Source organism: Populus trichocarpa, chromosome 14 (assembly GCF_000002775.5).
Source record: "Populus trichocarpa isolate Nisqually-1 chromosome 14, P.trichocarpa_v4.1, whole genome shotgun sequence".
NCBI classification, from domain to species: domain Eukaryota; kingdom Viridiplantae; phylum Streptophyta; class Magnoliopsida; order Malpighiales; family Salicaceae; genus Populus; species Populus trichocarpa.
Window position 1 is genome coordinate 14,816,714 of NC_037298.2, and position 27,197 is coordinate 14,843,910.

Below are 27,197 nucleotides of genomic sequence, written 5' to 3' on the forward strand. Positions count from 1 at the left end.
TTCGATACTCCTGCACTTGGGAGAAGACATCAATCTTTTGGTCGTGTCAGCGCCGTTGTCGGGGAGGTAATTTTAGTTGATTCTTGTGCTTGTATTGTTATTTTTATTTTCCATGATACAAAAAAGAAAAGAAAAGAGAAACAGAATTTTTGCTTGCGGCAGTATTGTTCACTTACGGTAGCGGTACTGTTCAAAACAGATTTTTTGGTGGAATTAGGTATCAGCCTTTTATTTCCTAAAAGGAAACGACATTCTGAACAGGACTAGTGATAAAACACTAGCCCCACCCTATCGAGGCTAAATTCCGTTGTTTTCTAGTGTTTTTAGGCAGTTTTAGTTTTCTATTGTAGGATTTTCGTACAATTTGCATTTTTTTCGATCTCTTATGTGGTTGGTTTCTTTTGAGTTTTCTTGATGAATTATGCCAGTAACCCGTTCTACCAATCAAATTCAAGTGCAGTTGGATCTCGAAATAGAAAAAACTTTACGCAGGTTATGAAAGGAAGCTCGCCTCAACACCATGGCTATTGCACGACAACAAACACTCAAGGAGCTTGCTGCTCCTAATGTGGAAAATCAGCCACTGTGCATAAACATCGACAATAATGTAAACTTTGAGCTCAAATCTGGTTTTATACATTTGCTACCAACATTTAATGGTCTTGCAGGAGAAGATCCTCATACTTATCTCAAGGGGTTCCATATGGTTTGTGTTGGCATGAAACCGAACGGAGTTGATGAAGAACAGGTTAAGTTGAAAGCTTTCCCTTTCTCTTTGAAGGGGGCAGCAAAGGCATGGCTTTTCTCTATTCTCCCAGGATCTATTGGAACTTGGAATGCCATGAAGAAGATTTTCCTTGAGAAGTATTTCCCAGCATCTCGAGTTGCCAACATAAGGAAAGAAATATGTGGGATTCGACAATCTCATGGAGAGACTCTTTCCGAGTATTGGGAAAGATTTGAGCAACTATGCATTCAATGCCCTCATCATCAAATATTCGATCAGCTGCTCATTCAATATTTCTATGAAGGATTGATGCCTACTGACCGTAGTATCATTGATGCTGCAAGTGGAGGCGCATTCGTGGATAAGACACCTGAGGCTACACGCCAATTGATCTCAAACATGGCAGCCAACTCAAAACAGTTTGGCATGCGTGGAGACTTCTCCAACAAACGAGTAAATGAGGTAAGTATTTCTAACATTGAAAATAAAGTTAATGATCTTACTTCTCTTGTGCATTCTTTGGCTTGTGGAAATGTGCAGCAGATGAAAGTTTGTAGCATATGCTCCTTACAAGGACATGCTTCGGATATGTGCCCAACAATGCAAGAAGATTACATTGAACAAGCTCATGTAATTGATGAAGCATTCAACGAACAGCCCCAGCGTAAATATGATCCCTTTTCCAACATGTACAATCCCTGATTGAGAGATCATCCCAACTTACGCTATGGGAACCCACCTCAACAAGGCAATCAAGGCCGACAGTTCCATCCCCATGGATTTCAATCCTAACAGAATTATCAAGCAAGACAACCCCCTCCATTTACAAACTCCAATGTTATGGGGTCATCATCCAATGATGATCTTCGTGAGATGATGAAAACTTTGGCTTCTAACACTGTGACCTTGCAATAAAATGTCATGTCTTTTCAACAAGAAACAAGGTCAAGTATTCACAACTTGGAGAAGCAAATGGGGCAAGTAGCTTCAAGTGTGGGGAAATTGGAAGCACAAATGAATGGAAAATTGCCCTCCCAAGCATTGAATCCAAAAGAGAATGTTAGTGCGATCATGCTGCGAAGTGGGAAAGAACTTGAAGAGAAAAGTTCGAAACAAATTGAGATGAAGGAAGAAGAAGAGATAGAAACTGAATTGAATACAAAGAAGAAACATCCTCCTCCTCCACAAACTGAAACAAAGACCAACACTCCAAAGGTAACTCCTCACTTAATGAATTCCAGTTTTAAAACAATTCCACCCTTTCCTGTGAGTTCTTCTAGGTCAAAGAAAGAAGACAAAGAAAAAGAGATCTTAGAGGTTTTCAAGAAAGTGGAACTGAACATTCCTTTGCTTGATGCTATCAAGTGAATTCCCAAGTATGCAAAATTCTTGAAGGAGTTGTGTACTACAAAGAGAGCTTTCAAACTGAAAGGTCATGAAACGATAAGTATGGGTGAAGTTGTATCTACCATTGTTCAAGAGAATCTGCCTTTGAAACAAAAAGACCCAGGTGCGTTTACTATCCCATGTGTTATTGGTAATGCTAGTTTTAAAAGAGCTTTATGCGATTTAGGTGCATCCATTAGTGTTATGCCTAAACATGTTTATGATTCTCTTAGTCTAGAGCCTTTGAATAAAACTAGTATTGTAATACAACTTGCGGATCGTAGTTTTGTTTACCCACTTGGTGTGATAGAAGATGTCCTAGTCAAGATTGATAGTTTGGTTATTCCATGTGACTTTTATATTCTTGATATGGAACATGATTCTTGTGATTCATCAACCAGCACTCCTATATTGTTTGGGAGACCATTGTTGAAAACTGCCAACACAAAGATTGATTGTGGTAAGGATACCTTGTCTATGGAGGTAGGAGATGAAAAAATTGAATTCAATTTTCATGATGCAATGAAATATCCTTATAGCAATGTTTATTCTATCACATGCTATAACCAAATTGATAAGTGTGTGTAGCAAGTTTGTGATTTTGATTGTGAAGACGGATTAAGCATAGCTTTGAGCTATGGCTATGATTTCACCAAGATAGAAGAGATGGAGAGGCACATGTGTGTTCCCCAAAATGTGCACGAATCAGTATTGGCCTTACAAGCTTTGCAAACCGTTCCCCATGGTAATGTCTTTGTTGATTTAGTACTCTCACATAAAAAGCTTTTGCCATCTATTTTACAGGCCCCCGAGTTAGAATTAAAACCTTTGCCTGATAATTTGAAGTATGTATTCATTGGCGATAACAGTACACTTCCCGTTATCATAGCAAAAGGTTTGACAAGTATGCAAGAGGAAAAACTTGTGAAGTTGTTGTGTGATCACAAGATGGCCATTGGATTTAGCCGACATCAAGGGCATTAGTCCCTCAATGTGTATGCATCACATACTATTGGAGGACAACGCAAAACCAACAAGGGAAATGCAAAGGAGGTTGAACCCGCCTATGATGGAGGTAGTGAAAGCTGAAATTTTAAAACTGTTAGATGCAGGAGTCATTTACCCCATCACTTACAGTAAATGGGTCGCACCAATCCATGTGGTGCCCAAAAAGACTGGAATCACGTTGGTGAAAAACAAAAATGATGAGCTCATTCCTACTCGCATCTCGAGTGAATAGAGAATGTGTGTTGATTATAGAAAGCTCAATCTTTCTACACGCGAAGATCATTTCCCATTACCATTCACGGATCAAATGCTTGAACGCCTAACAGGTAAGTCTTTTTATTGCTTTCTTGATGGATATAGTGGATACAATCAGATTGTTATTAATCCTGAGGATTAAGAAAAGACTACATTTACATGTCCATTTGGTACATATGCATATAGGAGAATGCCTTTTGGTCTCTGTAATGCTCCTACAACTTTTCAAAGATGCATGATGAGTATTTTTTCTGACTATGTTGAAAGAACAATCGAGGTTTTTATGGATGATTTCATGGTGTATGGTGATTCTTTTGATAAATGTCTGGAAAATTTAACTTTGATCTTGAAAAGGTGCATTGAAACTAACCTTGTCTTGAACTATGAAAAGTGTTATTTTATGGTAGAACAAGGAATAGTTCTTGGGCATGTTGTGTCTTCACGTGGATTAGAGGTTGATAAAGCTAAGATAGATGTTATTTCATCATTGCCTTACCCCTCATGCGTGAGGGAAGTTCGTTCTTTTCTAGGCCATGCAGGTTTCTATCGATGCTTTATCAAAGATTTCTCGAAGATTACAGTACCCTTGTGCAGACTATTAGCCAAAGAAGTGGATTTTGTGTTTGATCAAGCATGTAAAGATGCCCATGATGAGCTTAAGAGACGTGTCACATCTGCCCCTATCATCCAACCACCAAATTGGGATGAACCTTTTGAGATAATGTGTGATGCAAGTGACTATGCGGTAGGAGCTGTGCTTGGGCAAAGAATTGGGAAGAATTTGCATGTTATCGCCTATGCTTCTCGCATGTTGGATGGAGCACAATGCAATTACCATACAACTGAAAAGGAATTTTTTGCAGTGGTGTTTGCTCTTGAAAAATTCAGGTTATATCTACTTGGTACAAAAGTCATTGTTTTTACTGACCATGCAGCTCTCAGGTATGTTTTGAAGAAGAAGGAGTCCAAACCAAGACTGATTAGGTGGATCTTGCTTTTACAAGAATTCGATCTTGAGATCAAAGACAAAAAAGGTGCCGAAAACCATGTGGCTGATCACTTGAGTCGACTGAGGACCGAGGATATACAGATCGAAATAATAAGAGAGACATTCCCCGATGAGCAGTTGTATATGTTGCATTCCTCTACAAGACCATGGTATGCTGATTTGGTAAACTATTTAGTTACCAAAGAATTCCCTCCAGGTTTGTCTAAACCCCAAAAAGATAAGTTACGAGCTGATGCTAAATATTATTTTTGGGACGATCCTTACCTTTGGAAATTTTGTGCGGATCAAGTAGTTAGGAGGTGTGTACCACAAGATGAATTTCATTCCATTCTCACTTTTTGTCATTCTCATTCTTGCGGTGGGCATTTTGGAGCAAAAAGAACAGCCCACAAGGTACTTGAAAGTGGTTTCTATTGGCCTTCTATTTTTAAAGATGCATATCACTTCTGTAAATCATGTGAAAAATGCCAAAGAACAGGTAATATCACTCATAAGAATCAAATGCCTTTAACGAATATTCTTGTAAGTGAAATTTTTGATGTTTGGGGTATTGACTTTATGGGTCCATTTCCTTTTTCTTTTGGCAATCTTTATATTCTTCTTGCTGTTGATTATGTGTCCAAATGGATTGAGGCAAAAGCCACACGAACTAACGATGCTAAGGTTATTTTAGATTTTGTCAGGACTCACATATTTGACAGGTTTGGAATCCCTAAAGTTATCATTAGTGATCGTGGCACTCATTTCTGCAATCGTTCCATGGAAGCATTGCTACGTAAATATCATGTGACTCATCGAACTTCCACATCATATCATACTCAAACGAATGGCCAAGCTGAAATTTCAAATCAAGAAATCAAGTCCATTTTGGAGAAAACTGTGCAACCTAACCGGCGAGATTGGAGTATACGTCTTGGAGATGCACTTTGGGCTTATCGGACTGCTTATAAATCACCTATAGGAATGTCACCTTATAGAATGATTTATGGGAAAGCATGTCATCTACCGGTGGAGCTTGAACACAAAGCTTTTTGGGCCATTAAACAATGTAACATGGATTATGATGCTGCTGGGATTACAAAGTCTTGAAATAAACACATTATTAAGGTAAGCATTTTTCATTCCTAAAGTCTGTAGTTTTTTTTTAAATTTGTTCAATATATATTGTTATTATTATTGCCATAATAATTGAATACTTTGTTGAATTTTAATTGTTATTGTTGAATTTACCTTGTAATTAGTAATTGAATGTATAGGAATAAATTGAATTATTTTATTCAATTTTACTCTATTATTGCATGATATGTGTTTAATTATTTCCATTAATTTTAATTGAATATATAGATGTTAAATTTCTATAGATGTTAGGTTGTATATAAGATTTTGCAATGGAGTCAATTGGCTTGTGGATATTATCAATATTTACAGGTTTGAAAACTGTGGGTAGTCTCCAGTATAGGAGAGGTGCTGTCGAATGTTTTTTAAATAATCAAATTTAATTATGTAATTACTCATATAAATTTATGTAGATGCGTATAATGAAATCAACATAATGTCGTCAACAGATGGTTGCAGCTAGTTCTTCTAGTAGCGAGGATGACTTATCCTTAGTTGCTCACCAAGAAGAGGCACCTATGCCAACTTGTGATGCTACCTCTTCTAGCGTGGTTTCAAAGCGCAGAGGCGGTGTGCCTTCACAGCGGGGTCAATTCACCCGCAAGTATCAGGCACATTGGAATGATGAGCTTTCAATGTCAGTTTGTTTAGGTTTTAGTTTTTTTTGTACTTATAACATAATTTATGAAGAACTAATTAATATTTTATTAATTTTATTTTATTTCAGGTTCACAAACATTAAGGCTGCTCGGACAATATCATCGGCGTTTAAATTGTCGATGGAGATTCCATTATTTCAATAGAGTCAGGTTTCCAGACATCCTAAGTGGAGAACTAATATCGATGCATGGTTTCGATGATTTCAGGTAGGTGTTAACTTCTAATTTCCAGCTTACTTTTAATAAATTATTTTTATAATTTTATATCTTGTACTATTTTTATTTAAAATGAATTATTTATACACAACACAAATTTGAGTGGGATAGCGCGAACAACAATGTTGTGAGGAGGGTATGGGAGAATCACGCGGCAACTAGGTAACATCGAAAATAATATAATTTTTTGTTATATAATTTTTTGTTCTAAATTCTAATTTGTTACTATGGAAGTAGGTTGCGTGATTTTTGGTACGACACACAAAAAAAGTAAAAAGATATGCGAGAGATAACGATTTAGAAGGCTGGAATGAGGTGGCGGTTTGGCGGGAATTCAAACCGCCATTCATCTCGGGGGATATATGGACGCAATATATTGAGTACATGACGTCTAAGCGGTTTGCACGATGCTCACTGTCCGATGCCGACAGCCGGAACTGACAAATTCATGGTTTGGTGACCACGCACACTAGTGGCTTCGTTCCGCTACTTGCACATGCGAAGCGGATGGTAAGATTAATTTAAATGAAATATATCGTTAATTAATTTGTTGTTGCTTATAAATATATTTAACTTGCAACATTTTTTTCAAATAGGCTACGTCTCTTGGACGTGAGCCGAGCCCAATGGAGTTGTTTATCGAGACGCACGTGCAGAGTGAAGACCGCCAAAAGGGGGTGCAACAGTTCGTGAACAACCGTGCTCAACACTTCGTGGTATGTTCGTTCAATCATTTTATTTCGTAAGTTATTATTTTCTTGAATTGAATATGATGATTTTTGTTTAAAATTTTCAGGAGACCTATAATAGACGGTTGAGGGAGAGATATGGGGACGATCCTTTGACCCATCCAGAATTTGATCCGGATTTGTGGATGGAGGTAGGATCGTCTGGTGGACTCGATAAAAATCGGGTCTACGGCCTCTCCAACACTACGGCCGAAAACTTGTGGGTGGCCCGTAATGTCTCAATCGTTGGGAGCTCTCCATCAGTATCGAGCGCCCAGTCTGAGGAGTTCATGGCTTTGAAACAACAACATAAATGAATCTCGATAGATTATGAACAACTCTGTCAAATGATCATGGACATTAGATCAAGGATGAGTGATGATACATGTGCATCCTCTTTTTGGCCGTACAGTCCCGAGAACAACTAACCTCTTCCTCCTCCTCCTCCTCCAGCTCCGCCGTTATTCTAGTTTAATTTTGTTTTTGAAACACATTAAATTTGTAATGAATATTTGGATGAATATTATTTAACATTATTTTTATATTTTTAATGTTTAATACAATTTTATTTGGTTAATTAGTTTATTTTTACTATTAATCAATATAATATTTTTTAAAAAAATTATTTATTCTAAATAATGTTTTTTAGATATTTTAAATAAATACCGATGACCTTACAGACGGAACAGGTCCGTCAGTATTAGACAGAAAGTTGAAAAAACTTTACTGCCCATGCCACAATCACCGACGGAATAACATCGTCGGTGATTTACTGTTGACAATACCGACGTATTGTATCCGTTGGTATTTTATAGAGAGTTCTGAAATATTTACTGCCCATGCCACAATCACCGACGGACTGGTCGTCGGTGATTTACCGGTGAAAATACAGATGGAATAAGTCCGTCGGTAAAGTTCTAGCGGAGAATTATTTTTTTGTGCGCTTTGTCCGTCTGTAAGACCGTTGGTGTTTTTTTTCCCCGACAGAAGTAGCGACGGAAATGAGAATTACCGACGATCAATATTCCGACATACGGATTCCATCAGGGATGCTGTTGGTAAAAAAAATTTCGATGAATTGTGTGTCTGACACTGACGAAATTAATCCGTCGGTAAAACTGTTTAATGGTGTAGTGGGTGTTGGATCTACTGGTGTTTGAGCTTAATGTGATTTGTAATGTTTTTTCATAAATGTTTATGTTTCTTGGTGTTTAAATTTATTATTTAAACAGTAAAAGTTCTGGATTTTTATCAGAAGTTTGATAGAAGAGATTGATGGCATAAGAGATGCTATTGTGTTCGGTTCAAAGCAAGCCCCACCTGGTTGGATCGGATCACGGTCAATCCCTCGTCCACAAGCAAAATCCAGATTAGCCATGTTGCTTTGTTTGTTTGGCTATGGAGTTTTTGGTTTAGTCGGAGTCTTAAAGCATAATAGATCAAGTTAATTAAACTTTATAAACTACTGTTACGACGGAGATGAACCGAAAGAAACAGTGGCAACAGGGAAGGCATGGATAAGAACTGTAAAAATATTCACAATTCCACCAACGAAATCTACCAAAATTGAGGTTTCTGATACTCATAAGGATCAAATTTCTACCAAATGAGCCAGTAGGTCCAGATATAAAATATATAAAGATTTCACGATGTTGAATAGGATAACACCTTTCCTCGTCCCATTAGATTAGGAACTGAGCGCATGTGCTAAAAGTGTTAATGGAGCTACTTCATAAACTTAACTTTTCCTTTCTTTTCTCTTCAGCTAAATTATTTTTTTAAAAAAAATTAATAATAATACTCAACCAGCAATTATTTTTTGAACTGATTTTTCAATTATTTTTTCTATTTATTCCTAAATAATAGAATCGACAGAGTAACTTATAAAATAGAGAAAAAAACCCTAACCTATCTTCATCGTCCCTTTACAACTTTTGATTCTAAGTTTGCAAGTTATAAAAGAAAAGGCAAATCAAAGAAAGTCTCATAAACCCATACAAGAAACCTAAATTGAAAATCCTAATTAAATATACTTTGTTGCTGCCGCTGCCGCTACTGATGCTAATGTTATTCGTGCTCGAGCTCGTGCTCGTGCCCGTGCCCGTGCCCGTGCCCGTGCTCGTGCTCGTGTTGCTGCCGTTGTTGCTGGTAATGGTGTTGGTGGCGGTGACTGCGGGTGCTGGTGATGGTGATGGTTGTGCTGCTTTTGCTAGTGACTGGGTCTGACGTTTCAATAAATTAAATGGGTTTTGGAGGTGCAATATGCAATAATATTTTGGATTTATTTGCGTAAAAATGATGATTCCTGTATTTCAAATATTGTTGATAAAGATGTTAGATTAAAAAATTGAATATTTCTTTCTACATTTTTTTTGTAATTATTAATAGAAACATAGAGAGCGATTAAAAAGATGTTATGGGCCTATTCCAAAAATTATTAATAGAAATATTGCTGGTAATGGTTTTTCTTTTTTTGTTAATTTCCTAACAGAACAAGCCTATTCCAAAAATCATAATGTTTAGGATAGAAAATCAGAATCTTTTTTGTTCAGAAGTTAAGTTCAAGGAGCTTTTTATTAGTAAAATTTGGCCTTTTTCTTTCTTGAAAAGGAACTGTTCAAACAAAATGCGTAGTAAATTTAAGTGATGTTTTAAAACCCATCTTCCCATCCAAACACAGAAATTTAAATGCCAAATCAAAGGAAAGCTCAGGAATAGCAGAACACTTGGCTGTTGAAAACTCGAAATACCAATGAAATGCACGTAAATTTTGTTCTTACCTGGCTACTTGTAGAGAGTCCAAAATCATAAACCATGGTGAGATCAGTCTTGAAAAGTCCAAATGATCGCTCAGAACCAGGTCCAGGTTTCAAGTCTTCGTCATAAAGAGCAAAGAGGTATGTATCCACTGATTTTCCTGGCATGAGTGGAGTGCCCACCATCGATCGAAGGTGTGCAATCAAATTGCCATTGTAAGCCTTGGCATTCTCAATGCTTGGCCCTACATCGTTGTCATCTCCTTTAAATGGCCATCCAGTCTCAGCCACCACAATCTCAACATTCTTAAATCCCATAGAATTCAGTGCAGAATAAACTGCATCCACCTGCAATTGATTAAACCACTTGTCAGTAGCATTTTTGTTAGATCATCTATTGATACAAAATTTTCGCACTTGCAATTTGATTTACTCTCACCTGAGCATCGAACATGTTCATGTACTTGATCTTAGTGTTTCCATCCATTCGTCCTACATTCGGCTGGAAAAGGCAAAAAGCGAGAGTCTCAGGCCTTGTATCGCTTCTGTAGGCAAAGTAAGGGTAGGGATTGATTGCGAAAGGCGAACCATTCGCACGACTAAACTCCAACAAGGCCTTCATCAGATCCCCATAACTTGGATCAAAGCTTCCAGAAGAAGGTGGCTCAGACTGCTTAAGCACTCCCATCGAATGAACTGTGGAGACCTTAATTTTACCCCCGAGCGATGCATCATTTAGAGCATTCTGTACATTTTGCATTGCTGGTAAGAGCCTGTTCATGAGATTCTGGTCATTGGAAGTCATGACCCCGTTGCCAACAGTGATGAGGATGATATTGCTAGCTGGATAGAAGGGAAGCACGTTTGTGTTGATCCAGCTCTTGGCAAAATTGGGATCAGAGGCTAGTCCTGGAATGTCACCATTTGCAGTGCCGATAACAATTCCAATTCCGGTTTTGGCTAAGGCTTTGATTATGGCGGTGTCCGATCCATTTAATCGGACCTTTTGGATTGAAGTGGATTGAAGAAGCTTTGCGGTGGATGATGGTGGTGGAAGGTTGTCCGCAACTTGGCCATAGTTTATACCGATGAATGATTGCGAGTCTGCACAAAAAGCAGCAAAATTTAAAGCAGATGATCAAACATCAATTTTTAAACGACAAAACAGAACACCAACATATTTTTTGTTTTCATAGACTGAAATGAAGACAGCTCAGTTAAGGTAAATTCTTTAGAAATGGAAGGAGGTAATTAAAATAGAAAGAGACGCAAACTTACTAGTGATTTTTACAGTCTGTAAGAAGGAAAGGAGTAGGAAAGCAACAGTATAAGGAAGCACCACCATGGCTCAGGAGGAGCGGTTTCTATTCTGCATTTTTTGAAACTGGAGTGGGCATTAAATATAGAATATGCTACAAGTCGAGGGAGAAGCGTAAAGATGACTTCGGATATATTCTTATTATAGAATATGGTGAAACTTCAAGTAGAAATTTATTAAGATATACTAATTTGGTGGCCCGTGGGTTCATCTTTTAAAATATTATAAAAATATAAGATGTAAAAATATTTGATCTGGCTGCAACATTAGACTCGAGAGCATTGAGTATAACTGCAATGCCAAACCTAACAATAATGTTTATAATATTAATAATAATATTTCACTTGACTGTCAAAATTTTTATTTTTTTTAATCTTTCAAAAAAAATTATGGTTTTTCTTTGATAGTAATAATAGTTTTTTTAAAATTTATTAATGATAATGATAATGATAATGATAATAATAATAATAATAATTATTATTATTAATTTGACACTTCAAATCAAATCTATGGTTATTTTTCAATATTGATAATAATTATTTTTCAAATCTATTTATTATTTTATTAATAATATTAATTATAATAAAAATAATTATATTTATAACACAAATAATACTATTTTTAATATTAATTCTTTTAATTATAATAAAAATAATAATATTTATAACAAAAATAATAATATTTTTTATATTAATACTTTTAATTATAATAAAAATAATTATATTTATAATCAAAATAATTATATTTAGAAACTTAAGACCCAAGAACCTTGGGTCCTGAAGCAGGATCCATAGCCTTGGGTCTTGACGGGTCTAGCGCGCGGCTGGACCCAAAGCTATTTTGGGTCCTTCCTGAGCAGGACCCAACTTAATATATTTTCTTGGTTGTGGCTGCTCAGCTAGACCTAATTTTAATATATTTAAAAATAAAATTAATAAAAATATTTGTGAGGTATATTTGTGTAAGTTTTAGACAAAATGATAAAATAAAAATATTTGAGATGTAATTTATAATTAAGTAATACAATTGGAGTTAAATTTAAGGTATTTCTAAAATGCATCAAGTTTTAAATTGACTATCGAACTTAAATAAAAAGAATAAAAAAGAATGGTATTCTAATATGTTTAAATTTGTTTGTAAACACTAAAAGATTTAGCAGTTTTACCTACAGATCGAATTCGTCGATGTGAGATTCATAGTCCATCGATAAATTTTTTACTGACGGACTCACTGACAAAAAACGTCCGTCGACATCCCTTTCGTCGGTAATACCACATTCCGTCGCTATATCTGTCGGTAAAAAAAATTGCCGATAGTTTTACAAACAAAAAATGCGCGCCAAAAAAAAATCTAGCTGGAAATATACCGACGGATTTTACCTCCATCCACAAATTCAGATGGAAATCCGGATAGGTCGAAGGATCGTCCCCATATCGATCTCTCCCTCAACCGGCTATTATAGGTCTCCTGGAAATGAAAAAAGAAATCATATTCAATTCAATAAAAATAATAACTTACGAAATAAAATGGTTGAACGAACATACCATAAAGTGTTGAGCGCGGTTGTCAACGAACTGTTGCACCCCCTTTTGGCGGTCTTGACTCCGCATGTGCGTCTCTACAAACAGCTCCATTGGGCTTGGCTCACGTCCAAGAGACGTAGCCTGTAAGAAAAAAAATTAATCAAGTATCAACAAATTATTTACACAATATATTTCATTTAAATTAATCTTACCATCTGTTTCGCATGTGCAGTAAACGGAACGGAGCCGTCGGTGTGCGTTGTCAGGGAACCATGAATTTGCCGGTTCTGATTGCCAGCACCGGACTGTGAGCGTCGTGTGAACCGCTCCGACGTCACGTGCTCAATATATTGCGGCCAAATATCTTCTGGGATGTGTAGCGGTTTGAAATCCTTCCAAACTATCACGTCGTTCCAGCCTTGGAAGCCTCTATCTCTCATGTTTTTTTTTGCCTTTTTTTATGCTTCATACCAAAAATCACGCAACCTACTCCCATAGTCACAAATTAGATTTTAAAACATAAATTTTTTTTAAAAAAATATATCATATTGTTTTCGATGTTACCTAGTTGCCGCGTGATTTTCCCACACCCTACGAACAACATTTTCATGGGCGATGTCCCACTGTAATTTGTGTTGTGTATAAGTAATTTATGTTAAAATAAAAATAATAATTGATTACAATTATATTAATAATTTATTAAACATAAGCTGGAAATTAGAAATTAACACCAACCTCAAATTTTTTAAACCACGCATCGATATTCGATATCCATTCAGGATGTCTGGATACCTAACTCCATTGAAATACTGGAATCTCCATCGACGATTTAAACAACGATGATATTACTTGGGCAACCTTAATGTTTGTGAACCTGAAAATAAATTAAATGAATGAAATATTGATTAATTGCTCATAAATTATGTTATAATTAAAAACAAAACTAAAACCGAAAGTAACTTACATTGAAAGGTCGTCCTTCCACTGTGCCTTGTATTTGCGGGTGAATTGATTCCGCTGTGAAGGCACATCGCCTCTGTTATGTGATGCCGCACTGGAAGCAGCATTGGTAGATGGCGTAGGTGCCTCTTCTTGATTGGCACCTATGGACATGTCGTCCTTGCTGCTAGAAAAACTAGCTGCGACCCTATGTGAGCGAAGAGTTGTTGATTTCATTTTACGCATCTACACAATTTTATACGAATAATTACATAATTAAATTCGATTGTCAATTAATACCCTGTTAAATTCTAATCTTTAATATATATATATATATATATATATATATATATATATATATATATATAAAATTCTGTAAAGGTGTTTTACTAGGGCGCTTTACACTATGCCTCTCCTCAGAAATCCCGACAAATTTCAATAGTGCCTTTTTAGTTGTCAAGGCTGGAGGAACTATACGTTAACAAGCAATTAATTGTCCAAACTTGATCCAAGGCAAAGTTGATGAGATAAAGTTTAAATTTATAGCATAAAAACATATTTAAAAGAAAAAAGACCAATCATAAAAAAATTAGCATGGCTTTTCTAGAATTACTTTTGCCTTTTATCGCATATTAATTTAGTCAAACCGAACTGATTAATTATTCTGTTCATTAAATTTTTTTTATTGCCTTGGTTAATCCTATATATTCGAATCTAATAGATAACTATGTTTTCATGTTTTTTTTTTTCAACCATTTATTTCATGTTTTTGTTTTTCTTAGGACCATTGACCTGCCTTTTGGTTATGTGGAAATTAAACAAGAGGGAAAGGCAGAGAACTCAAATCGATCCAAGTCCTTGGAAAGTTATGGTGCGACTACAAACACTTCAAAGCTAGCTTGTTAACGTATAGTTCCTCCAGCCTTAACAACTAACACTAAGCATTGTCACAACCATTGCATCTGCTTATAAATTCTTTGAAGACAAGTTCTCCTTCCAAGTTTCAAAGCTTCTCCGTAGGCACAAACATAGATAACGTTGAAATCTTGTATGTAGATCGTTAGGGGCCAAGTTCATGTTGAAAAGAAGTATTGAAAACTGAAAAGCATTCTCCACCCTTCAATCCTACAAGTGAAACGGAGAAGACGAGAAGGTTTCCTCTTTTCCGAGACACACAAAGGGTTATTGGTGTGAAATCCATAGATCAAATTGCTATGTAAACTTCTGAAAATTGATTTGAGCTTAGGTTAACTTTGCACTTTCCTATATTTGTGTGAGTTTTCATAGTTTTTTGTTTTTATAATATGCACAAAACATCATCATTAAAAGCAAGTTTTCCATACTTTTTCCTATTTCTTTATGTGAGTTTCATAAAAAAAAACTTATCATGCCGCACTCTCAAACACACACTTTGTAAAATAACAATACATCTTCAAAATTATAAGAAAAAAATAATGGAGATTATTATATAGTTCTTAACTTAGTTGTTAAAATTGATTCGAGATCCAACCTAACCTGACTTAGAGTTTGAATTATTAATTGGTTAAGTCAATTCATGATTCATTGGGTCAATTTAAATCTATTATTTTTATCTAGAATAATGTTTTTTTTTTATTCTCTGCTTTTATAGTTTCAACTAAGGTTGCATAGTAACATTCCAAGTTAGATTGAATTTAATAATTATGATAGTTAAACGTCAATTTTATTATTATTAATTTTTATAATGTCTTGTCTTTTCAGTGAAAATTTATCTCTTATGCTCTTGTACCGTGGTTTGGTCTTTTTTCTTTTAATTATGTCTTTATGCTATAAATTTAAACTTTATCTCATCAACTCGGCCTTGGATCAAGTTTGGACCTTTAACTACCAAAAATATATAAATATAAGAGATCATCAACTCAAAAAAATCAATTATGATAGTTAAACGTTAATTTTATTATTATTAATTTTTATAATGTCTTGTCTTTTCAGTGAACTCAATGTAATTAATGTCTCTTTAATCTATTTCTTATGCTCTTGTACCGTGGTTCAAGCATTGGCATCAATAAAAGACAAGGAAAGTTCTCTCCCACCCGTTTTCTAGTATGTGGTTGTGCCAATTTATTAGGATGTCCCATGCTGAGTTGGTGGTTGTTATCGATGGATGAAAATGACCTCCAATTTGGATTTCTTTTGGTACTTCATTGTTCAATATATTTATTTGATTCATAATTGTGTTGTAGCACACGTTTCTAAACCTAGAGGTCGCGGCTTATTTCAACGTTGTGCCCACGTATTAGCAGGTTCGGATAAAGGAAAATTGTGCATGTTTATTTCTACAGTGAATATTTGAAACTTGGAAGGAGAACTTGTCTCAAAGAATTTATAAGCAGATGCATTGGCTGTGACAATGCTTAGTGTTAGTTGTTAAGGCTGGAGGAACTATACGTTAACAAGCTAGCTTTGAAGTGTTTGTCGTCGCACCATAACTTTCCAAGGACTTGGATCGATTTGAATTCTCTGCCTTTCCTTCTTGTTTTCCACATAACCAAAAGGCAGGCCTCAGAGATTATTATACATAAAGCTAAATCATGTGAGGAAAGTCCTGTTCATGAAGACTCATTGTACTATGAATTGAAATAGTGTTAACAAAAGTCTTGTTCATCAAGATTCATGACACTGTGGATTGGAGTAGTGTAATAACATAATTGTCCTTGCCACAGAGAGGTGCAAAGACTGTAGGGAGAGGGTGGGGTTGTCTTTTTATTTGGATGCATTTGACATTAAAGAAATGGTTTTGGAAAAAACAGTCAATGCAAATTTTAGTGGGGCATAGTGGGGCTACAAACCCCAGACTGCAGACACCTGGTGCTAGGCTATCATGCCCTGCCACATATGGTGGACTAAGCAGTAAAAGTTTTGGGTTTTGTGAAGGACTTCCTTTTGTTAATGAAGACACCTGCAACAAGGCTATATACACTACCAGATTTCACAGTTTTATCGACAGACCGAATCCATCGGTGTGAGATTCAGACTTTGTTGGTAAATTTTTTACCGACTAAATCACCGACGGAAAGTGTCTGTCAGCATGTCTTTCGTCGATAATCCCACATTCCATCGCTAAGTCTGTCAGGAAAAAAAATATTATCGATGGTTTTACAGACGGAAAATGCACGCCAAAAAAATTTTCCCGCTAGAAATATACCGATGAAAATATTTCGTCGGTGATAATGGCATATCCAGTAAAATTTTTTCAACTCTCAGTAAAATGCCGACGGACTCTATCCATCTGTGAAGACGTCGGTGATTGTGGCATTTCCAGTAAATATTTTTCAACTCTTAGTAAAATGTCGACGGACGTTATTTGTCTATGAAGACGTCGGTGATTGGGGCATTTTTAGTGAATATTTTTTACTTTCTGTAAAATGCAAATGGAGACATTCCGTCTGTACATTCGTCAGTGGGGTTTTTTAATTTGTTTTCAAAAAAATTATTTAGAATAAATACTATAAAATTATATAAATTAATAGTAAAAAAACCAATTATGCAAATAAATTTTTATTAAACATCAAAAAAAAAAAGTTAAATAAAATTCACAACAAATTGAATGTGTTTCCAAAAAAATATTAAACTAGAACAATGGCGGAGCTGGAGAAGAAGGAGGAGGAGGAGGAGGCTGGTTGTTCCTAGGACCATACGGCCAAAAAGGGGGCGCACATGTATCACCAATTTGTGATGTCATGTTCATGACCATTTGACGGAGTTGTTCATAATTCGCCGATAGTTTCTTGTATTTTTCAGTGAAATGAGTCGTGTGTTGTTTCAAGGCCATGATTTCCTCAGTTTGGGTGCTCGATACTGATTGGGAGCTCTCAACGATTGAGACACTACGGGCCGCCCGCAAGTTCTCAGCCGTAGTGTTGGAGAGCCCGTACACCCGATTTTTATCGAGTCCACCAGGCGATCCTTCCTCCATCCACAAATTCAGATCGAAATCCGGATGGGTCGAAGGAGCATCCCCATATCTCTCTAAGTGTTAACATTTCTTAAAATTGTGAAACCAATCTCCATATTTCAAAACCATGATGAAGACATGTATTAAGCAAATCTTTATACCTATCCCAACACTTGTTAAATGTTTTCTCCTGGTTTTTGAGTGAATGTGGTGATTTGTCTTTTGAAAGAGTTTGTTCTATGAGACGGAAAAAACTTCTTTAAAAATTGTTGTTGCATTTCATCCCAAGTACGAATGGATCCTGACCTAAGATTTTGTAGCCATGTTTTATCTTTATCTTTTAATGAAAAAGGAAAAAGCTTTAATCTAATGGTGTTTATGCTACAATTTAAGTCATTATAGGTGTTACAAACTTCTTCAAATTCTCTTAAATGCAAGTATGGATTTTCTAATTCTAAGCCATGAAAAGTAGGTAAAAGTTGAATAATGTCTGGCTTAAAATTAAAATGAGATGCATCAGGAGGAAAAATTATACATGATCGTGCACTTGTTCTTGTTGGATTCATGTATTCTTTAAGTGTTCTAACACGATTATTCTCATTATGAATTGACTGGTTATCTTCGTTAGCCATGTTTTCTGAAAAAGATGAGGATTTCCTAGAAAGTCTACCACTTAATGTATGTGTCCAAACTCTCATGCAAGTGCAGAAAGAAAGAAAGAAAGAAAAAAAGAAAAAGAAGAAGAAGAAACAAAAATTAGAGAAACAAATAAAAGTGAAAAGAAAGGAAAATAAAAGAAAATATATAATTTATAAAATAACTTACCACCCCGGCAACGGCGCCAAAAACTTGACAAGACCAAAAGATTAATGTCTTCTTCCAAGTGCAGGAGTGTCAAAGTAATAAATAATCTGGCAAGACCAGGGTCGAACCACATGGAGGTCAACTATATAAATTATAAATAATAATGATGATGATGATGATGATGATGATGATTTAAAGAGGACTTTGAGATGTGAAGACTAAACAATGATAAAAACAATTGTCAAGGTTAGAGGATTCACTAATGGTATTTCAAATAAGTATAATAAACTCTTTTTATTACTCAACTGGAAACCACACACAAAGGAGGTTCCAATCGAATGATTTATCGTTAATGGCTCATTATAAAATATTAACACGATCATATTAATTATCTTATTTAAGTAACACCAATACTTTTAAATATTGTCACGTATTCATGAGCTAACTTATGTTAACAACAAATCAAGTTCCTATTACAACAACGATGTCGGCCGAAGACTATGAATGATCGAGCATTTGATGTACCAAGTGTTATACAACATAAATCTAGATAGTCATTTAACAAGAAAGGTATTAATAATTAGTAAGATAAAAAGATAAGACATGTTACTAGCAAACTTTCTTGGATATAAACATTGAAGTCCATGTTGAGTTTATATTATACATATTCTAACACCATTAGAGAAACCTTTTCACCTTGACATAATTAACTTAGCTAAACATAATTAAGAAGAAGAACATAAATAAACTAGATAAGAACATAGTTATGATGAAAAGCATAAACAAGAGATTAATAATAGCAAAACTTAAGCATTACAAAAATATAAAGAAAGAAAGCAAGAACATGATCTTGATCTAAAAACCAAGATGACTAAATACATGACAAATGCCTCCTTTTATAGACTAAAATTCAGAACTATTGATTGGTTGACTAACTATTTAGTTGGTGGCCAACCATTGACTTGGTGGTTGGTTTTTGACATTGTTGGCTGGTTATTGATATTGTTGGCTGGCCAAAACGTCATTGCTAACATCAGAATTTGAGCACATTGTCTTCATGAAAGTTGTGGGCAATTGTCTCAGCTTTTCAACTAAAAAACTAGAGCTCATTTGGACTTCTAGAACTCGAGATATGAGCTGAAAACCGAACAGTGTCTGGGTTGCAGGACAGATTCCAACTTCTTCGTTGTTACTACCATTTGAACTCGAAAATGGCACTTTTAAATCTTGGACTCCCCGTGAAAGTTTTAGGCCTATGTCTTAGCTTTCCATACATATAAACCAGACCTAAATCCAAGGTCCACAACTCTAGTTATAACCCAATAACCGAATGGTGTTCCAGTTTGAATTGAACCAGCATCTCTTCTATTAGCCCTTTCTTTGTCTTCTCAATTTCAATAGTTAATCACATCAATCAATCCTTTGAATTATGAGATATACCTACATTCAAAATAAGCAATTACCATAAATTAAAGATATCTTATATTATCAGACTTGTTATTATAAAACATGCTTTAGTTAAGAAATTTAATGATACTTTAGTGCAATATAATGATATAAAGCCTTAATGAAAAAACACTTTTAAGTACTAATCACAAGCCGAACCAGATTTTCCCATCTTCATCCTCCAGTAGCAGCCTACACACAGCGGCACCCACGGAAGCAGCCCCATTTCCAACTGAACTCGCTGACCGGGCAGCCACTACCATCTCCACAGCAGCTTCAGCGGCCACGGACGACAGTAACAAAGTCAACCCCGTAGCTACCCAACAGCTAGATCTGCCATAGGCAGAAGGAAAAATGAATCGGGAGGAAAGAGAATAGAAGGCTTTAAACAAATCTAAAAAAAAACTTAAAAAAGACTGCTTGTGTTTCTTGTTGCACGTGATAGTGGTTCTCACCACCGGCGAGGAAGAGAAGAGGAGAAAAAGCCAAACCAGATCCACCCGTTTTCAAGGTTCTGCCCTCAGGCATGCACCGCCAGCGGTGGCGGTGCGTGGAGAAGAAGCGCAACCACTATTCCGGCAGTTCTAGAAGATTTCTCGGCAGTTACTGATTTTTGGGGTTTATTTTGTAATTTTTGAATTGGATAATGTGTTGTTTGATTTTTATTATTTTGCAACATGTAACTATGGGTGTGGGAGAAAAACATAATGAAAAGGGATATATGTGTGTTTGTATTTTTTTTATGTATGTTTTAGAATTATAAAATAAAAAATACAAGAAAAAAAATTTAACGTTTTGATTTGCACACGATCAAGGATAATGATCTTATATGTAAGATGTATTCCTGATGTTAAAAGAAAAAAAGAGTTTGTTTGTGTTTTATTGACGTTAGAATTGTTATATTTTCTTTGTCTAATAAGATAAGAATCTCCTTACCGAGGAGAACTTTTTTTAATAGGCCATTGACAAGACAAATTGTCAAAACTTCTAAATCACATCAAATTGCAAAGCAGCTTACCTCATGTAGGGTGCACTAGGGGTGCTAATACCTTCCCTAGTCACAACTAGTCCCTTACCCTTGAATCTCTAACAAAGGCCAGTATATCCGAGTTTCCTAGTAACCTGAATCAAATACTAGGTGGCGACTCCAACAATCGAACGAATGAACGAAAATCGCCATCGACGCCGCATAGGGATATGCGACAACTCTGATTCTAGCCTCCAGCACTGCCATTTTATCTTGATCGATGCTATCAAATGACTTTCGTTGGCAAATACGTCCATGACTGTCAGGGCTTGTGCAAGTATTGATGACTACACAAATATTGGATTGTGTTAAGGATCTTGACCATGTTTATCATTCTTTCTTCGAGCTAAGCTGTTGTCGGAGTCTGATTGGAGGTGACAGGTCAGTTAGAAGGACCTTCACCAAAGGTATTTCCCACTGTTTGCTCGAGTAAGCTAGTGAGGCGAACCATACTTGTCTTCAGAGATTCCAACTCTTCTTGAAAATAGGCGTCACGATGAGCACACTCTTCATCTTCCATGTTTCTTGCTCGGAGTCGAGTGTTGTAGATTCTTTAGGGACCTATATTTCTACCTGGTGCATGTATGTATGTTATTTACAATGAATGGATGTAAATTTTTGTACATTCTTATTGGATATGGATGGCTATTTAGGGAGCTTATACTCTAAAGACAGGTTTTGGGGATATTATATGATGGGTAGGCTTTCTACCTAGTCTCAAAAGGGTCTCTTGTTGTCCTAGTGATCACCCTTGTGAAGGCAATGTGGGGGCTCAGTAGGTAACGGGATGGCATGTAGACCAATCATTACTATTCTAAGCACTCAGTGAACAGTTAGGGTTTACACAAACTTAAACCGTGACTAAAAGTCGTAAGGTAAGTTGTTAGTGCCCCACTCAACCTAAAGTTTTTCAGTGTAAACTCTCACACAAAAAAGTGAATGATGCATGAATCTATTCTATACAATGTGTGAATGATACGTCCAAGAATCCAAGCGTAAATAATAAAAGGAAATTGAATATTTTAAAAAACAAACATACAAACCCAACAACAACACAAAAATCAGACATAAATAAAGTTTAGTCCATAGGGTCCCCAGCGGAGTCGCCATTCTATTGCACGTGCTCGTGCAGTGTCGATGGCGATCATCCGCTCTCGTATGTATATGTAAAATATGGTGTAAACACCTAAAAAAATAAAGAGTAAATGATACAATCCGGGCAACAAAAAAACAATTAGATTCGGATTCTGATGTAAAATGCACAACTGTCCAGTTTTACGGCAACAATTATAATTCTCAATCCGACCGTTGGATCGGGCTGAAACTTTATGTGGAGTCTCTTGACATGTTGTCGTACCTTGGATTAAACTTCCAGATCAATCATAGTTTGGGAAGGCTTTTCAATATGGGTCCAGAAAAGCTGTATGAATTTTGTTATTTACTTCATTTTAACTTGTGGACTTCCTATTTGGCAAGGATTCTTTTCCTACAAGGATATGGCAGCTTGTTTTGGGAATTTTCTAGTTCTACAAGGATCTTTAATGAGCTGCAATATAATCTCCAAGTGTGGCAAAGATTCATTAATGTTTCATAATCCTTTTCTTATAAAGATTCCTTATTCATCCTAGCTACACAAGGAAAAAAAGGGATTGTGGTATTTAATGACAAATTAGTTATTTTTTATTATTTTCTTTCATGTTTGGGCTTAATTAAAACTTTGTTTTGAGCTTGGATCCAAGGCTTGTTTGGATTAGGTTGTGGGCTTTTCAGTTTAAGGTTTTTGGGTTAGTTTTGTATGTGGGTCAGTTCAGCCCACAAGGGTAGATCTATTAGGGTTACTTTTAAGAACTCTTAAACAAATGTAACCTAAATTTCAGAGCTTTGATGATTATTACTTCTGAATTTTTTAGTTTTAACATGTGAGAGTGATTCTTGTATTCTTCAGTTCTTGAACGAACTGAATCTGACTTATCGAAGATTAACTGGCTTTGTGGCGTCATTCTACTCATTCCAATAGTGTTGGTGCCTTAGGGCAGGTTGTCATTGTGTCACACTCCTATCAGACCTATTTCGGCTTTCCAGGATCAGATCTTAATCTTGATTGTGGGTTGCGTGATCATGAGGTTCGCATCAGTTGGTATCAGAGCTAGGCTCTGAAACAAGGTCATATCCTTATGTTATTTTTGTTTTTTTAGTGTTTGCGTCCATCTTCTGGTTCTTTGTGTCTGCGTCATCTAAGCAAAAAAACAAAACAAAAACAAAATAAAGGTTATATTTCATCTTGTTACTATCTCTAATCATATCAGTATATTAAAAAGAAAAAAAGAAAGACAGAGAGAGGGATTAGTTGAAATTTAAAGGATCATTCAATTTTTACCGTAGAAACACAACTCTTGGTGAACTATAAGCAAATCACCTCAGAATCAATTGAAACTTCATAATCAATCTATTGGGGCTGAAATTACATCATATGTCAAATTTGGGCTTATTCTAATATTTTTTTCTTAAGGTTTTATTTCGAGGTTCAATTTTGTCATAGAAACATAACTTTTAATGAACTATATGCAAATCAACTCAGAATCAATTGCAACTTCATATTCTGTCTAATGGTGGTGAGATCGCAACATATGTAAAATTTGGGTTTATTTTGATATAGTTTGCTTGAGGTTTTAATTCGAGGTTCAATTTTGTCGTAGAAACACAACTTTTAGTGAACTATAATCAAATCACCTCAAAATCAATTGCAACTTCAAATTCTGTCTATTGGTGGTGAGATCGCAACATATGTAAAATTTGGACTTATTTTGATATAGTTTGCTGGATGTTTTAATTTGAGGTTCAATTCTACCGCATAAACACTATTCTTAATGAACCATAAGCAAACCACCTTAGAATCAATTGAAACTTCATATTATGTGAATTGGGGATGAGATTGCACACCTTTTGTTAATGAAGACACAGGTGTTTTATGGTTTCATTTCCTTTTTTTATCTTTATATTAACCTTTTGTTAATGAAGACAATTCCTTTACGTAACAAGGCTATATATATTTTATATCATCATGCAAAAATATTCACAAGTCCACCAACGAAACTACCAGAATTGGGATTTCTGATACTGAAAAGGATCAAATTTCTACCAAATGAACCGGTTCGTCCATATATAAAATATATAAAGAAGTAACCATCTAATAGGTGGCCCAGTGGTAAGAGCTTGGGACTAAGAGGTTTATTCCCCCTGCGGTCTCAGGTTCGAGCCCTGTGGTTGCTAATATGATGGCCACTGGAGACATACATGGTCGTTAACTTCAGGGCCCGTGGGATTAGTCGAGGTGCGTACAAGTTGGTCCGAACACCCACGTTAATCAATATATATATAAAGAAGTCACAATGCCAAATACAACAACACCTTTCGTCATTTTATTGGATTGGGAACTGAGCGCACCATGTAAAAGTGTAAATGGAGCTTGCTCATAAACTTAACTTTTCCTTTCTTTTTTCTTTGGCTAAATTGTTTTTTTTAAAAATTAATAATAATACTCAACCAGCAAATATTCACTGAACTAATTTTCTAATTATTTTTTCAATTTACTCTTAAACAATAAAATCAATAAAGAAACATATAAAATAAAGAGAGAAAAACCCTAACCCATCTTCATTGTCTTTTTACAACTTCTAACTCTAAGTTTGCAAGTCATAAAAGAAAAGGTAAATAAAAAAAAGTCCCATAAACTCATACAACAAATCTAAATTAAAAATTCTAACTAAATTTATTTTGTTGCTGCTGATGATGCTGATGGTGTTTGTGCAATTGCATGAGCACGAGCACGAGCACGAGCTATTGCTTGTGGTGGCTCCTTGTGGTGCTGCTACTGGTGACTGGATCTGTTACAATAAATTAAATGGGTTTTTGCAGGTGCAATTTGCAAGAATATTTTGAATTTATTTGTCTAAAAATGATGATTCTATATATTTCAAATATTATTGATAATGATGTATATTAAAAAATTGAATATTTCTTTGTACATTTTTTTTTTTATCATTACTAATAAAGATAATAGAGACATCGATTTTGTTCTTACCTGGCTACTTGTAGAAAATCCAAAATCATAAACCATGGTGAGATCAGTCTTGAAAAGTCCAAATGATCGCTCAGAACCAGGTCCAGGTTTCAAGTCTTCGTCATAAAGAGCAAAGAGGTATGTATCCACTGATTTTCTGCATGAGGTGCCCACCATCGATCGAAGGTGTGCAATCAAATTGCCATTGTAAGCCTTGGCATTCTCAATGCTTGGCCCTACGTCGTTGTCATCTCCTTTAAATGGCCATCCAGTCTCAGCCACCACAATCTCAACATTCTTAAATCCCATAGAATTCAGTGCAGAATAAACTGCATCCACCTGCAATTGATTAAACCACTTGTCAGTAGCATTTTTATTAGATCATCTATTGATACAAAATTTTCGCACTTGCAATTTGATTTACTCTCACCTGAGCATCGAACATGTTCATGTACTTGATCTTAGTGTTTCCATACATTCGTCCTGCATTCGGCTGGAAAAGGCAAAAAGCGAGAGTCTCAGGCCTTGTATCGCATCTGTAGGCAAAGTAAGGGTAGGGATTGATTGCGAAAGGCGAACCATTCGCACGACTAAACTCCAACAAGGCCTTCATCAGATCCCCATAACTTGGATCAAAGCTTCCAGAAGAAGGTGGCTCAGACTGCTTAAGCACTCCCATCGTATGAACTGTGGAGACCTTAATTTTACCCCCGAGCGATGCATCATTTAGAGCATTCTGTACATTTTGCATTGCTGGTAAGAGCTTGTTCATGAGATTCTGGTCATTGGAAGTCATGACCCCGTTGCCAACAGTGATGAGGATGATATTGCTAGCTGGATAGAAGGGAAGCACGTTTGTGTTGATCCAGCTCTTGGCAAAATTGGGATCAGAGGCTAGTCCTGGAATGTCACCATTTGCAGTGCCGATAACAATTCCAATTCCGGTGTTGGCTAAGGCTTTGATTATGGCGGGGTCCGATCCATTTAATCAGACCTTTTGGATTGAAGTGGATTGAAGAAGCTTTGCGGTGGATGATGGTGGTGGAAGGTTGTCGGCAACTTGGCCATAGTTTATACCGATGAATAATTGCGAGTCTGCACAGAAAGCAGCAAAATTTAAAGCAGATGATCAAACATCAATTTTTAAACGACAAAACAGAACACCAACATTTTTTGTTTTCTTAGACTGAAATGAAGACAGCTCAGTTAAGATAAATCCTTTAGAAATGGAAGGAGGTAATTAAAATAGAAAGAGACGCAAACTTACTTGAGATTTTTACAGTCTGTAAGAAGGAAAGGAGTAGGAATGCAACAGTATAAGGAAGCACCACCATGGCTAAGGAGGAGCGGTTTCTATTCTGCATTTTTTGAAACTAGAGTGGCATTAAATATGGAATATGCTACAAGTCGAGGGCAGAAGCGTAAAGATGACTTCGGATATATTCTTATTATAGAAAATGGGTGGTGAAACTCTAGAAACCAATTAGAATATATTAGTTTGGTGGCCTGGGGGTTTACCTTTTAAAATATTATAAAAATATAAAACATAAAAGCACTGAATCTTGTTGTAAGGTCGGATCTAAAAGCATTAAGTCTGTCTACATTACCATAACCAACAATAATATTTCAAATATAATAGAATCTAATAGATAACTATGTTTTCAACATTTTTAAAATGTATTTGTAGTTGTTTTTTTTTCTTAGGACCATTGACCTGCCTTTTGGTTACGTGAAAAACAAGAAGGAAAGGCACAGAACTCAAATCGATCGGAAAGTTATGGTACGATGACAAACACTTCAAAGCTAGCTTGTTGATGTATAGTTCCTCCAGCCCTAACAACTAACACCAAGCATTGTCACAACCATTGCATCTGCTTATAAATTCTTTGAAGACAAGTTCTCCTTCCAAGTTTCACTACCAGAAAATTAATAAATACAAACGGAAATACCGAGAGAATATTTCCGTCGGTAATTTTTCGAGGGATTTTACCGACATAAATATTCCCTCGGTATATACCGAGGGAATTACCGTGGGAAAACAAATTAAAACAAAGCAAAAAAAAATGATGGCGTGTCATTTTTACTAACGGAATTCGCCGGTAAATTCTATCACATATGCAGGAAAATTCGTCGGTAAATTCGTTGGTAAACTGTGAACACTGTTCATCATGTCAATTACAAAGGGAATCACCGACGGAATTTTTCGTCGGTATTTTCCAGAGAGCTCTAGAATTGTTCACTTTCCAATTGCACTGTTAATTGTTGTTCTTTACGGACAAAATCACT

At 35.8% G+C, this 27,197-nt stretch overlaps 3 protein-coding genes across 6 annotated transcripts in view; 1 reads left to right on the top strand and 2 right to left on the bottom strand.

The window, feature by feature from the left end:
• Window positions 1–433: 433 nt before the first annotated feature.
• Window positions 434–27,197, top strand: part of LOC127904312 (uncharacterized) — a 40,371-nt gene continuing 13,607 nt past the window's right edge. The window contains exon 1 of one of the 2 annotated variants that reach the window (XM_052447253.1): window positions 434–2,596. In XM_052447253.1, coding sequence (XP_052303213.1) covers window positions 521–1,429 — 909 coding nt within the window. In that variant the 5' untranslated portion in view covers window positions 434–520 and the 3' untranslated portion in view covers window positions 1,430–2,596. The remainder of the gene's footprint in view (window positions 2,597–27,197) is intronic. The other variant, XM_052447254.1, reaches the window with a different exon arrangement.
• On the bottom strand, window positions 8,932–26,290 carry LOC18105402 (glucan endo-1,3-beta-glucosidase 7). 3 transcript variants are annotated; one of them, XM_052447251.1, is made up of 4 exons: window positions 26,179–26,290; window positions 10,300–10,964; window positions 9,885–10,226; window positions 8,932–9,326 (listed from the first exon to the last, which is right to left on the bottom strand). In XM_052447251.1, the coding sequence occupies exons 1-4, from the start codon at window positions 26,273–26,275 to the stop codon at window positions 9,045–9,047; spliced, it is 1,386 nt and encodes a 461-aa protein (XP_052303211.1). In that variant the 5' UTR covers window positions 26,276–26,290; the 3' UTR covers window positions 8,932–9,044. The 3 variants fall into 3 exon arrangements, with proteins under 3 accessions (XP_052303211.1, XP_052303212.1, XP_024440702.2); XM_052447252.1 differs by having other exon boundaries at window positions 8,942–9,326; window positions 9,885–10,208; XM_024584934.2 differs by lacking the exon at window positions 26,179–26,290 and adding an exon at window positions 11,139–11,302 and having other exon boundaries at window positions 8,942–9,326; window positions 9,885–10,208.
• On the bottom strand, window positions 24,481–25,978 carry LOC127904313 (glucan endo-1,3-beta-glucosidase 7-like). The gene is made up of 3 exons (XM_052447255.1): window positions 25,342–25,978; window positions 24,933–25,250; window positions 24,481–24,735 (listed from the first exon to the last, which is right to left on the bottom strand). The coding sequence occupies exons 1-3, from the start codon at window positions 25,705–25,707 to the stop codon at window positions 24,532–24,534; spliced, it is 888 nt and encodes a 295-aa protein (XP_052303215.1). The 5' UTR covers window positions 25,708–25,978; the 3' UTR covers window positions 24,481–24,531.

Bases quoted from the DNA above. Each gene is read 5' to 3' on its own strand.
- LOC127904313 (XM_052447255.1), bottom strand. From the start codon at position 25,707: ATGACTTCCAATGACCAGAATCTCATGAACAAGCTCTTACCAGCAATG. The intron at 25,251-25,341 runs GTGAGAGTAAAT...AATCAATTGCAG, and splicing joins TGAACATGTTCGATGCTCAG to GTGGATGCAGTTTATTCTGC. The intron at 24,736-24,932 runs GTAAGAACAAAA...TTATTGTAACAG, and splicing joins GATTTTCTACAAGTAGCCAG to ATCCAGTCACCAGTAGCAGC.
- LOC18105402 (XM_052447251.1), bottom strand. From the start codon at position 26,275: ATGCAGAATAGAAACCGCTCCTCCTTAGCCATGGTGGTGCTTCCTTAT. The intron at 10,965-26,178 runs GTAAGTTTGCGT...CTTTTTGTGCAG, and splicing joins ACAGACTGTAAAAATCTCAA to ACTCGCAATCATTCATCGGT. The intron at 10,227-10,299 runs GTGAGAGTAAAT...GCTACTGACAAG, and splicing joins TGAACATGTTCGATGCTCAG to TGGTTTAATCAATTGCAGGT.